General features: G+C 45.9%; 1 protein-coding gene across 2 annotated transcripts in view; it reads left to right on the plus strand.

Moving 5' to 3' along the window:
• The window catches only part of lrp1ab (low density lipoprotein receptor-related protein 1Ab), an 81,067-nt gene that overhangs the window by 31,170 nt on the left and 37,808 nt on the right, over positions 1-12,089 (plus strand). For both annotated transcript variants that reach the window (XM_035644044.2, XM_035644045.2), the window contains exons 4-15: positions 936-1,055; positions 1,339-1,467; positions 1,801-2,061; positions 7,928-8,090; positions 8,501-8,723; positions 9,726-9,915; positions 10,036-10,179; positions 10,302-10,538; positions 10,729-10,909; positions 11,233-11,455; positions 11,604-11,793; positions 11,918-12,040. In XM_035644044.2, coding sequence (XP_035499937.2) covers positions 936-1,055; positions 1,339-1,467; positions 1,801-2,061; positions 7,928-8,090; positions 8,501-8,723; positions 9,726-9,915; positions 10,036-10,179; positions 10,302-10,538; positions 10,729-10,909; positions 11,233-11,455; positions 11,604-11,793; positions 11,918-12,040 — 2,184 coding nt within the window. The remainder of the gene's footprint in view (positions 1-935; positions 1,056-1,338; positions 1,468-1,800; positions 2,062-7,927; positions 8,091-8,500; positions 8,724-9,725; positions 9,916-10,035; positions 10,180-10,301; positions 10,539-10,728; positions 10,910-11,232; positions 11,456-11,603; positions 11,794-11,917; positions 12,041-12,089) is intronic.

Here is a 12,089-nt window from a genome sequence, read left to right on the forward strand (position 1 = left end):
TGACGACGTCCATTTTTATACTCGGTGGAGCGACAAACGGCATGTTGTTGAATAAATGAGTGTTGCTCATCATAAGATGGTTCGTACACACTGTAATTTCCTCTTTGAGTTGATCTCTGTGGCTTTATAAAATGGTTTATTAAACTCTGGGGGAGGACCCCCGTGTAGACCCCCCTTCTTGGTGGAAGCACACTTGACCCAAGTAATGAAAAATGTTATAAGCCTGCGCTCAGAAGCATCACAGGACTCTTTATTGAAAGCAGTCTGAAATGCATTTTGTTTTGTAATGTCAGATGTGAGCCCCCTCCCCAGACACATCACTTCAACCTACGATAAGACACTCGACCCCTATTATCTCCTTGCATCGACACACATCTGCATGCACATGCACACTACACGGAGCACGACGAGAGGATGTGTGGATGCCCCTCTTTCATTTCCTGACAAAAGGATGTGTCCTTGAGTTCCCTTCTGAGGGCGGGAAATAAGAGGCCCTCTAACGCGTATGCATTGAAATCACTCCGTCTGTCACATGCACAGATGAACACACATGCATGCATGTGAGCGGCGCCGCTCTCCCTCTCACTCACACACACACACACACACACACACACACACACACACACACACACACACACACACACACACACACACACACACACACACACACAGCACGCACTACCACAATCCTTCTGATCTCCCGGTTGGGATGTGATATGACAGTATGGCACTGAAGATTAACATAAACATTTGAAATCTTATCTGTGCACAAACCTGATCAAGGAAACAATTACTTAAGCAGATTTCATTAAGCTTTTATTGTTATCCGGGTTTTTCATCCCTCCGAATCAAAGCTTCTTAGTTCCCCCCTCCCTGTCAATGTTTGCCTGCTAAGTATGCAACGTTGTCTGTGTCTGTGTTTTTCTCTGGTACAGAGCGAGCACCAGACTGTGCCTCCCATGGGTGCCAGTTTCACTGTGCGGTGACTCATAGTGGGCCTCAGTGCTACTGTAGAAACGGCTTTGAGGTTGCTGCAGATGGAAAGACCTGTAAAGGTGAGTGGGTGACTCGGCAGATTTATTCCAGCTTGGCCAAAGTAACACTTAAAGCAATCATCTGATAACTCAGACCTTCTGCCCGCTGTCTGGAGTTGCATGGGCCAGCATGTAGAGAAAATGAGAAATTATTTTTTATTTAGCCAGAACATAAGTGCGTGTTCCTTCCTTTGTTGCCTATGCTCTGAATAACTTTACATCAAAATACACCTAATTCAGTAAGCTATGTATGGTAAAATCACCATATTTTTCCTCACTGACTGTGTCTGTTGATACACTTTAGATTACAATGAGTGCAATGTGTACGGGACGTGCAGTCAGACGTGCACGAACACGGAGGGCTCCTACGCCTGCAGCTGTGTGGAGGGCTACCTGCTGCAGCCAGACAACCGCTCTTGTAAAGCCAAAAATGGTGAGAACACACACGCTCACACACACACATACACACGCAAACACGCACACATCACGGATGCAGTTCATACCAAACCCAGAAAAGATTAGAGATGATTTGTTTCTCTGTCATAAATGGCTCCCCGCTGTGTTATATCAGATAATTATATCTGCATGGTGTGACAACCCCATTTGTTTTTTACAAGCTTGTTTACTAGAGAGAGATGTGTTACAGGTGAGCAGTAAGTATGTGATCTATGACTCCTCTCCACCTCCTCCTTATATCTTTTCTGCCTTATTTCTACCACGCTTTCCCCCATCCTCTCCACTCCACCGTCCCGATCACTGTCCTCAGTGCCAGTGGATCGTCTGCCTATGCTGTTGATTGCCAACCTCCATGACATTCGCTGCACCTCGCTGAGCGGCTCCACGTCTCGGCTGCATTCCATCGCCACCAAGCAGGCCATGGCCATGGACTTCGTCTATGCCGCGGAGACCGTCTGCTGGATAGATGTGGGAGACACCCCTGCCGCCACTCAGCTGAAGTGCGCCAGCATCCCTGACCTCAAGACCGTGACAAACATCCGCACCATCAACATCTCCCTCAGCCTCCACCGTGAGTAGCAGTTTCATTAACAAGACTACGTCAAAAGCTAGTGTATGGCTGCCAAATTGCCAGATAATCTTTGCCGGAGTTTGCCGCTCACCTGCGGAGAATCCAGCAGGACGTTGTCAGAGTCAGACGCGTTCACAACAGCAGGAAAATGTCCTGATTGTTTAGGTGAGGGGTGGTGCCTCAGTAGAGCGCCCACTCGGTCGGCCGTGAATCTTCTGGAGATCTTCCTGCTGTGTTCTCACATGGGCTCACTTGAACATTTTCCAGAATTTTTTGTTTGGGGCTGGCAGGAAAACGTCCAGACTTCAGTGCATGCCACGGCCAATGGCCTGAGTGTAACCGAAAATCTCTTGTTTCTAGAAATGTTACTTTTTGCCGACAGTATTCCTATGAAAATGTTGTCGGGCACACTGAGGGCATGTCGGTTGAGCTGTAGCCTGTCAGTGAAGGAAAAACGAATGCCTTGCATAAGAGCACACAAGCAGCACTCATGTAATCAGTTCGAGTTGTCAGCTCACCCTGCGTGAAATTTCCGTACTTTGCCTCAGGAATCAAATTAGTCAACTTTGCATTTACTAGATCAGACAAATGTAAGACGTGAAGCAATTCAGCTCGTGCTCATACCAGCATAAAAGTGCAAAGTGAAAAAAGCTGAGTCCAGGTTTATTTTTTGAAAGGTTTTTCTTTGAAGAACAGGGGCACCCTGACACACCACTAAATCATCCCATCTAGGCAATACAGTATGACATGATGCTTAAAAGGCTGCCAGCATACCTTGAGGTGTTTCACATTTCTTGACATGTAAACATTAATCTCCCGTGTAGCTTGATTTAGCTACTGACCATTGATTATTCCACTTCTCTCTTCTAATGCATTTGAATGTTATCTGCAGGGTTGGGTAGTAACAGTATATACAATCAAGATTCCAAAAAATAAGTATCTGTAATCTGCCTAGGAAAAAAAGTGTAATTAGATTATGTTTATTTATTCTAACTCTCTACTCTAAGTAAGCTGACCCAACCGTGGTGATCAGATCCACCCCAATTCCATCATAGATTTCTGCTATGATTACACTCCCACACGCTCATCTCTTAGGCAGCACCGTGACACACACACATGCAGATTCTCATACACAGCATGTAAACACTTCCCTTTCTTAGCCTTTCTCATGGCTAATGCTGACATCTCTGATTACGAGAGACAAGGTCTGTTTTTATTTGCCTGGCTGACTGAGTCATTACTCTCTCAGAAGGGGGGTGTGCAGAAATGTTTGACAAAATATAAAAGCCAGGCTGTGGGTTTGTGCGTGTGCTCATACGTGGGTGCGTGTGGGAAAGTTCCCTTGGGAATTGGCCCCAGGCGTGGAGCAGCAGACGTGAGGAAAACAAGTGAAGAAGCTGGGTGTGTGTAGGCTCACAAAACCTGCAACACGGTTTAGCAGTACCTTGGCTCACATCCTCTTCAAATGGAGCTTGTGTAACTGCTGACACTGCTGACAGCCGGGTCCGAGCCGAGACTGCGAACCCCAGAGTTCATGATTTTTATTTCCAGTTGATTCACTGCACTCTCACGAGTGGGCCACATCCCACCTCACACTGATTGTGGTGGCATGCTTCTCTGGATTTTTAAAGAAAATTCCCCACTCTGTTAAGTGTTCTGAGGGGTGAATGGGGGCGAGGGCAGGAAGAGAGAGAGGGACCCTGAGAGAAAGACTGAGGTAGAGGAGACAGGGGACTGATAAAATGACAGGGAGAGAAAGAAGGTAGTGATTTGCTGTACCTTGGAGGTGTGTGTGTGCGTGTGTGTGTGTGCGTGTGTGTGTGTGTGTGTGTGTGTTCGTGTGCGTGCGTGTGTGTGTGTGCGCCAGAGTGGTCATGCAGATGGTATTTACATTCCTCCGTTGGGTTATGTCAGCCTGAACAGCCTCTACATTCCTCTGGCCGTCTCAGGTCCTGTCCAGTCAGGTCACTTAAACGCGCTCATAGCAGTAGCTCAGACACACACACGCATGCACGCACGCACACACACACACTGCCCCAAATACCTTTAACCAATGCACCCATTACACCTTGACATGTTACCTTTTATGAATTAAGATTTGAGATCACATTGATGTGCCAATCCCATTCGTGTACGAGAACGAAACGCTTCCATTGGACCCTTGTGCATGCGAGTCAAATAAGATGCCGCAATTAAAAATCACTTGCAGTGTTTTTATTACCCTCGGTTGCTGCTGTGCTTTATCGTATTATTGATTACTTCTCCATTTGTCTTGCTTTGATGGCACATCATGTCAGTAAAAGTAACATTTAACATTAAATATGTTTCATTAAGTTGAACGTTCATATTAGAAAGGGAAGTTTGGAAAAAGGCAATCAGGTAAATGACTTTCTGTTAAATTTGGGGGAATTTTTTTTGCAGCGTTCACAATTAGCACTTGACTCATCTTGTCTTATGATAATGACCTTGTTTAATACTCGGCAATACTTTCTTTGATTACGGTTTTATTCCAGTGTATTATCTTTTAAGGCAGTTAATGTTGGTTTCAGATGAGGTGGCCCATTTCCACAGCGAAACACCGAGGGAGCCGTGACTGTCGGCAGGTTCTAGCTCTGCTAAGTCACTCAGGGAGCAAATGGACAAACAGGCAAGAGGCTGTCTCTTTGCACTTTGGCAATGTCTCCACATTTTCCGACGTAATGTCAGTGTGGGCTTTTAGCCGCGATAAGAGAGCGAAAGCCCTCCCTTAATTTGGTAGATTTCAGCCGAGTCAAGACCATTTGTTACATGTATGATTTCCTTTGAGCCTGTATCAACAGGGCCGGTCCAATTTTCAGTTTTCATAACAAGCAGGGCCCAGGTGCACTCCTAACAGCATGAAGGGCAGACCTGGGGATTGGCCTTAGATGGATATTGATGAAAGTATGGAGGCAAGGGGTTTGAGTGATTTATAGCTTCTGGGAGCCCCAGAGAGAAGGGCAGAGAAGTAGACGAGGGTTACAGATGTGGCCTGCTCTGTTTGCATGTGGGATTCTCTGACTGGGAAGATAAAAGGGGAGCAGATCCCACTCATCCCTTCCTCTCCACCCTCTCAGCAGAACTCCACAGCAGGGACCTGCACTTCTCCCCATATCCCTCCCTCCGTCGTTCAGTCCTTCTTCCGCTTCTTCTTTTCCCCCCAGAATACATCAATTCATATTTTCATGGAGAAAAAAAGTGCCCAAGGCATTCCGTCTCTCTTTCTTTCTCATTAGAATCAACTTTTCTTTTTAAATCTCCCTGTTAATGTACATCTAGTAAAAACAGCAGGCTGCCTGTGTACTATTCTCACATCCATAAAGAACATGTCTATTCCATCCGAAGGACCTAATTTAGTTTATCCATCATTGTCCGCCATTTTCTTTTCTCAAGCCAACAACATCTCTTTTTCCACTTGCTGCCTGTGGGACATTTAAAAGTGGCATAAGGTTTATGAATTACTGCCTCTTCAACTGAGGTCATATGTCAGCTCAGTTTGGAAAATCATAATCGCTAAACTATAAAACTGAACCCTAGAGAGGTCAAAGAAATTTGTTCACAGATTAACAGGATCTTCTTGGCTCAGGGAGAATTGTGGAAAACGCATGATGATGCTTTTCTGATTCAACCCAACAAGTAAACATCAGAACACTCGCAAACACATGCAAACAGGCTCAATGAGTTTAGTAAGTTTGCAGCGCTGTATGTCACTACCTATGTTATTGGGGCAGAATGCGTGTTTGCAGTTGCCAGTGAGACCCCCTCAGTTTGTGAAACGTTTCCTCAGTGTAGTGTGAGCTTGTAGGTGTTAAGGGCAGGAAGTGAAGAGAGGTTGTGAGGGCAGGGTTGTTGCCTGAAGAGAGAGGGGTGGGTTCATTCAGTTTCCCAGCAAACGTTCAACTCACCAGAAGCTGAATGAGTGAGGACGTCATTAGACTGGCCGGCCCTCTGGATAACGGGGTCCACTTGTAACTGCGTTGCACAAGCGGCCCTCCGCTCTCTCTCTCTCTGTGAGTCTATCCAATGCCTCGTGCAGACAGATTTCCAGCTGGATTTCTTTAGAGGCGGATGGGTTAAGGGCTGATGTCAATGGGAGTATCACTATCCCTCTTAGCTGCGTAGCAAACTTTCCCCTTTGTCAGAATCTTGGTACGGATGTTACGAAACATCTTGGGTTGGTTTTCTTTTACTCCCCCCTTCTTCTGACTGATTTATTTATTAGCATGTGTATTTACGGCTATACTGTCAATAAGCGATTTCCAGATTGGAGGTGAACCAGAACATAAAAATGTTTTGATATGAATTTATTTCACCATCAGAATTTTCTTTTGTTTTTCCTTCCCAGGCACTGCCAAATCCCATCCTCCATGGTTTCCCATTTTCTCCTCAACTGCTTATTTTGCAACAGCGAGCATATTGCGAGTCCCATGTGGGGCCTATTGATGCTCCGTGTGCGTTTTGGTGGGTGGGGTAGAGGGTTTCTACATTGGGCCCAGATGTCTGTGTGCTCTGATGTACAACTTACTTTGGATCTGTGTCTGTTCAGCATCATTGTCATTGTTGGAGGCTCCAGTGCAGACTTTGTTTCTTTCTTCAAATGAGTCGTCAAAGCCTTGGGACAGGCTGACGGCAGAAGTGTTGTGTCCCACTTGTGTGCCTCAACATCAAAGTTGTCCCTTGGAATATCTGGAGAAACACCTGTGGTCCCTTTGATAGTGCCTGTGTGAGTAGTGAGCTTGTGTGATATACATGTGTGTATACAGTGCTCTGCTTTGAGAGGAAGCATGGTGGCAGCTGTTAAAACACAAGGCTGTATGTATCTTCAAGCCCCCCCCCCCCCCTCTAGGCTAGGTCTCCCTGTGGTCTGGGACCTCGGCATCCAGTCTCATACAGGACAGGGTTCTCAGAGAGTGAGAATGTTTCCACTGCTAACTCCCAACCCTGGTCGCATGTCTGAAATAGCTGTCTCCATCTGCAAAGCTTCCACTTTCTTTGGTTGGCTTCGTAAGACGTGGGGTTACTAAATTTCAAGTTCGTTTTGTGAGAGGCATTGGTGACCGTCTTCTGCATCACTGAGTGATGTTTGGGTTGATCCCTAAAATGCATGTCATGTTTCTGTGCTAAGTAAAGAGACAAAAAAACACAAAAGGGGTCACTGAACGGTCTGATGATCATCCTTCGTAAGCTCAGATGTTATTTTTTCATATTCAGTGTATTGGCCAAGCCAAATTTCTGAGTTTATATTTATCTCACTCTTTATTTTTTTTGAAGACTGACGGCATTATCCTTGTTTCAATGTGAATGAACAGTACAAGAAATGGTGGCACCCTGTGCTTCCTTTTTTCTGTGAAAGAATCAGGCAATTTCAATTTATATTGTCAAATATTGGTTTATTAATGTGGGTCTGTGCAGTAACAGTGGGCTCAACGTCCCTCTTTCCTAATCAAACCTACCTTGAACTTTTGTGAAGCTGTCTTTTTCCGCATACCATTGCCAAAAACAAAGAGGGGACTCTCCCTGCACATGAGAGTCCTGTGTTACTGCTCAAGTCCACTGACAGGAGTTCAGCTGACAGGAGAAAGTGCAGGCCTTCACCTCTCCCTCTCTATCCGTTATTTTTGTGTTTCTTTTCCTCCCCCGCAGACTGCTCGCCTTAATTTAAAGACAAGTGGAGTGAAGGGCAGAAGCTCATTAATTCATCTCTGTTATTTTGTGTCTCTCTCTTTTCATGAAGAGAAGACCTTGGCATCATTATTCAAATGTGATCCCGGTGTGTGACTCCACTCTCATGTGGCCCTGTGTTTGTAACAGTTCTGTTCTGTGCTCTTCTCTCCTCGCCATCTCTCAGATGTTGAGCAGATGGCCATCGACTGGCTGACCGGAAACTTTTACTTTGTGGATGACGTGGATGACCGGGTGTTTGTCTGCAACAAGAACGGCCAGACATGTGTAACCCTGCTGGACCAAGAGCTGTACAACCCTAAAGGCATCGCTTTGGACCCGGCCATGGGGTCTGTACTTCTTGACCGAGGACTACCCTCAATACTGTTTAGCAACACTTGAGAGGAAAACGCTTGTCTTATGATCAGACAAGGTGCTGACCAAGCAGGCGGCCAAAAATCACAGCACTTCCTTCAGACAAAAACTGGTGTGCCACATCAACACTTCAATGTTGGCTTTTTCAAGTTCCCAAAACAGATGAGCTGCTTAAGGATGAAGTTCCTTTTTTGTTCTTTAGTTCTTTTTTTCACTTCTCTATTATAAAGAGTTCCGTTTTGGTTAATTGTGTAATGTCACGATGAATTTATACATGAGGTCAAATTGGACCGTAAGTCATAAAATTATCTATTGTTATTGAAATTAATTTTTGTGTCACCATGGCTTCATCTTAACCTTCCCATCCTTTTCCCTTTCCCAACAGAAAAGTGTTCTTCACAGATTATGGGTCGACACCGAGGGTGGAGCGCTGTGACATGGACGGCCAGAACCGCACAAAGCTGGTGGACAGCAAAATAGTTTTCCCACACGGGATCACCCTGGACCTGGTGAACCGGTTGGTGTACTGGGCCGACGCTTACCTGGACTACATCGAAGTGGTCGACTACGAGGGCAAAAACCGACACACCATCATCCAAGGCCTCCTGGTGAGGTTTGAAGGAGGGTCAGAGTGGTGTTCTATACAAATACAATGGCAACTCCACTCAAATAACAAGGGTATATCATTCAGAAGGTTGCACGTCACCAAAAGGCAGTAACAAAGAGTCCCTGTTGACTTTTCAGTCTTCCCCTTCGAGCACACAAAACATCTGTTTTCCAAATCTGTATCATCACTGATTTAATCTCATCGTCTTTAGAGGCTGTGCTTTTTTCCAGTTGTCTGCTGTGTATCTAGACAAAGAGAGTCTACCTCTCATGGGCACAAGTCCTTTTTATTGCCTTGATTGATATTACTTAAGGAATGTGTGATTTTCCTGGCTAGTGTCTCTCTGAACATATTAGTCTGCTCCTAGTGACGCTTGGCTCAAACTTATGGTGGAGTAATGATCTTAATGAAATCAGGACTGTGTGTGTGTGTGTGTGTGTGTGTGTGTGTGTGTGTGTGTGTGTGTGTGTGTGTGTGTGTGTGTGTGTGTGTGTGTGTGTGTGTGTGTGTGTGTGTGTGTGTGTGTGTGTGTGTGTGTGTGTGTGTGTGTGTGTGTGTGTGTGTGTGTGTGTGTGTGTGTGTGTGTGTGTGAGAGACGTGGGGGAGGTAATATGATCCCAACCCATACATCTTAGTGACAGTAGAGGAGAGCTGCACAGAATGCACCCTTATAAAAGTAAAACTTCTGGTTAACAGCATATGGGAAGTGGAGCCATCATGCTGCCCTGTGCCAAGTTTACATAAACACTCTCTCTTAATCTCCATGTCCGTCTGGGTCTGTGTTTGTCCGTGCGTCTCTGTTTGATACTGATAAATAGTTTGTTAGGAAAGTTTAATTTTGCAGAATTTGCCAGACAGCGTTTAAGATAGAAGGTGTACACGAACAATATCATGCAAGCTATTAGTCTCGCCCCATGAGCTATTTTACTCAAAACATCAGCATTCGCAAAGGCAAACTCAAGACATTTTTAATTTGCTGCTTTATCGTCTAATTGTGTTTCAGATTGAGCACCTCTACGGGTTGACCGTGTTTGAGAACTATCTGTATGCTACAAACTCGGATGAAGGCAACCTCAACCCCAAGACCAGTGTGATCCGAGTGAACCGCTTCAACAGCTCCGACTTCCAGGTGGTGACGCGTGTGGACCGGGGAGCCGCGCTGCACGTGTACCACCAGAGGCGCCAACCTCAAGGTGCACACTCAAGGCTCAGCTCAAAATCTTAACCTCCCTGCCGACACATCCGACACACGCCCACTGACATCTGTTACCACAACCTGACTGTTGTTCTTGTGCCCCATTCTCCTTGCTCAGTGCGAAGCCATGCATGTGCCCTGGATCAGTTTGGGAAGGCTGGAGGTTGCTCGGACATCTGTCTGCTGAGCAACAGCCACAAGACCCGAACCTGCCGCTGTCGCTCTGGATTCAGCCTTGGCAGTGACGGCAAGTCCTGCAAGAGTGAGTATCAAGCTGAGGAGGAATTTGGATGTGACAAACATTAAAACCCTTCTGCATTTGCCTCAGTAACAATGAGCGATGAAGGCTCAAGAATATTAGCCTTTTTACTTCTTCCTCTGCAGAGCCGGACCACGAGTTGTTCTTGGTGTACGGCAAGGGTCGTCCTGGAATCATCAGGGGCATGGACATGAACGCTAAGGTGCCTGACGAGTACATGATTCCCATTGAGAACCTGATGAACCCCCGAGCTCTGGACTTCCACGCCGCCAGTGAATTCATCTACTTTGCCGATGCCACGAGCTACATAATTGGACGACAGAAGATAGACGGCACAGAGAGAGACACCATTCTAAAGGAAGGTGAGAATTAAACAGTGGCTTTTGCACAGCAATCTGGAATCTATTTCTTACTTTCTAACAAAATCCCAGCTGCTACAGAAGAATTCCTTGAGGTTTTTCCAAATCATCTTTACTCGATCCTCTTCATATTCATCCTGAGTTGGCCAGCTAATAGCTCCCTTTTCACCTCGGCTTCTTTTTCTTATCTCAGGTATCCACACAGTAGAGGGGATAGCGGTAGACTGGATGGGAGGTAATCTCTACTGGACAGATGATGGGCCTAAGAAGACTATCAGTGTTGCCAGGCTGGAGAAGGCTTCACAGACCCGCAAGACTCTCATTGAGGGAAAGATGAGTCACCCTCGTGCCATTGTGGTAGACCCCCAGCATGGGTGAGTCACTGGAGGGGGAGGGCATTGTTATTTTAATGGATTTCTTTTCTCATAAATTAAAAAAGTTGTGACTCACCATAGTGGAATGGTCTAATTTTTGCAGATATGTGGGCATTGCCTGACTGTAGATGTTGTTGAACTTATTGGTTACATTGTTGTGTGGGAGCGGTTGAGTTTCCAAAGGATTTTTTGGAAACACCTTCCTTTGTTTGTTTTTTCCTAGGATGTTTCATCAGTGCATTAAAGCTCGGAGCTTCATTTTTGATGCCTCCAGCTCTCACAGAAATGTCTTATCTCACACGTGATGTCCTCTTATCTCCCAGATGGATGTACTGGACTGACTGGGAGGAGGACCCCACGGAGAGCAACAGAGGGAAGATCAAGAAAGCTTGGATGGATGGGTCCCATCACCAAGTGTTCCTGACCAGCAAGACAGTGCTGTGGCCCAACGGCTTGAGTCTGGACATTCCCCAGGGCATATTGTACTGGGTAGATGCTTATTACGACCGGATCGAGTTGGTTTACCTCAACACCACAGAGCGGAAGGTTGGTGATGCTAATAAGAGATGCTACTCAACCTTGTTTGACAAAAAAGAGCTAAATCCCAACATTTTGGCCATATCTTCAAGATAATCTGTTCGAACGGGGGTAATTTCTTGAGACCTAAATCCCTCTTTGTGTCCTGATTGAACAGGTGGTGTATGAGGGGCAAGAGCTCAACCACGCCTTCGGCTTATGTCATTACAAACAATTCCTCTTTTGGAATGAGTATCGTGGAGGCAGCATCTACAAACTGGACCAGGCCACTAAGATGGTCACCCTACTCCGCAACGAAAGGCCGCCAATCTTTGAGATCCGAGTGTACGATGCACACCAGCAGCAAGGTATCGTGTCCCCCGTTCTAGCCTATAATGACATGATGACAAGTTTAATTCAACAATCAAAAATACTGATGAGTCGACTGTTTGCTGATATCAGTTTGTGTCCTTGTTTTGTCTTTGTGTGTAGGCTCCAATGCGTGTCGAGTTAACAATGGCGGCTGCAGCAGCCTGTGCCTTGCTACCCCCAGCAGCAGGTCCTGCGGCTGTGCTGACGATCAGATCCTGGATGTGGATAATGTCACCTGTAGAGGTACTTAGCTGCTTTACCAGGAGACAGGTTTCAAAGCGCAATGTGGAAG

This window comes from Scophthalmus maximus, chromosome 3 (assembly GCF_022379125.1).
Source record: "Scophthalmus maximus strain ysfricsl-2021 chromosome 3, ASM2237912v1, whole genome shotgun sequence".
NCBI classification, from domain to species: domain Eukaryota; kingdom Metazoa; phylum Chordata; class Actinopteri; order Pleuronectiformes; family Scophthalmidae; genus Scophthalmus; species Scophthalmus maximus.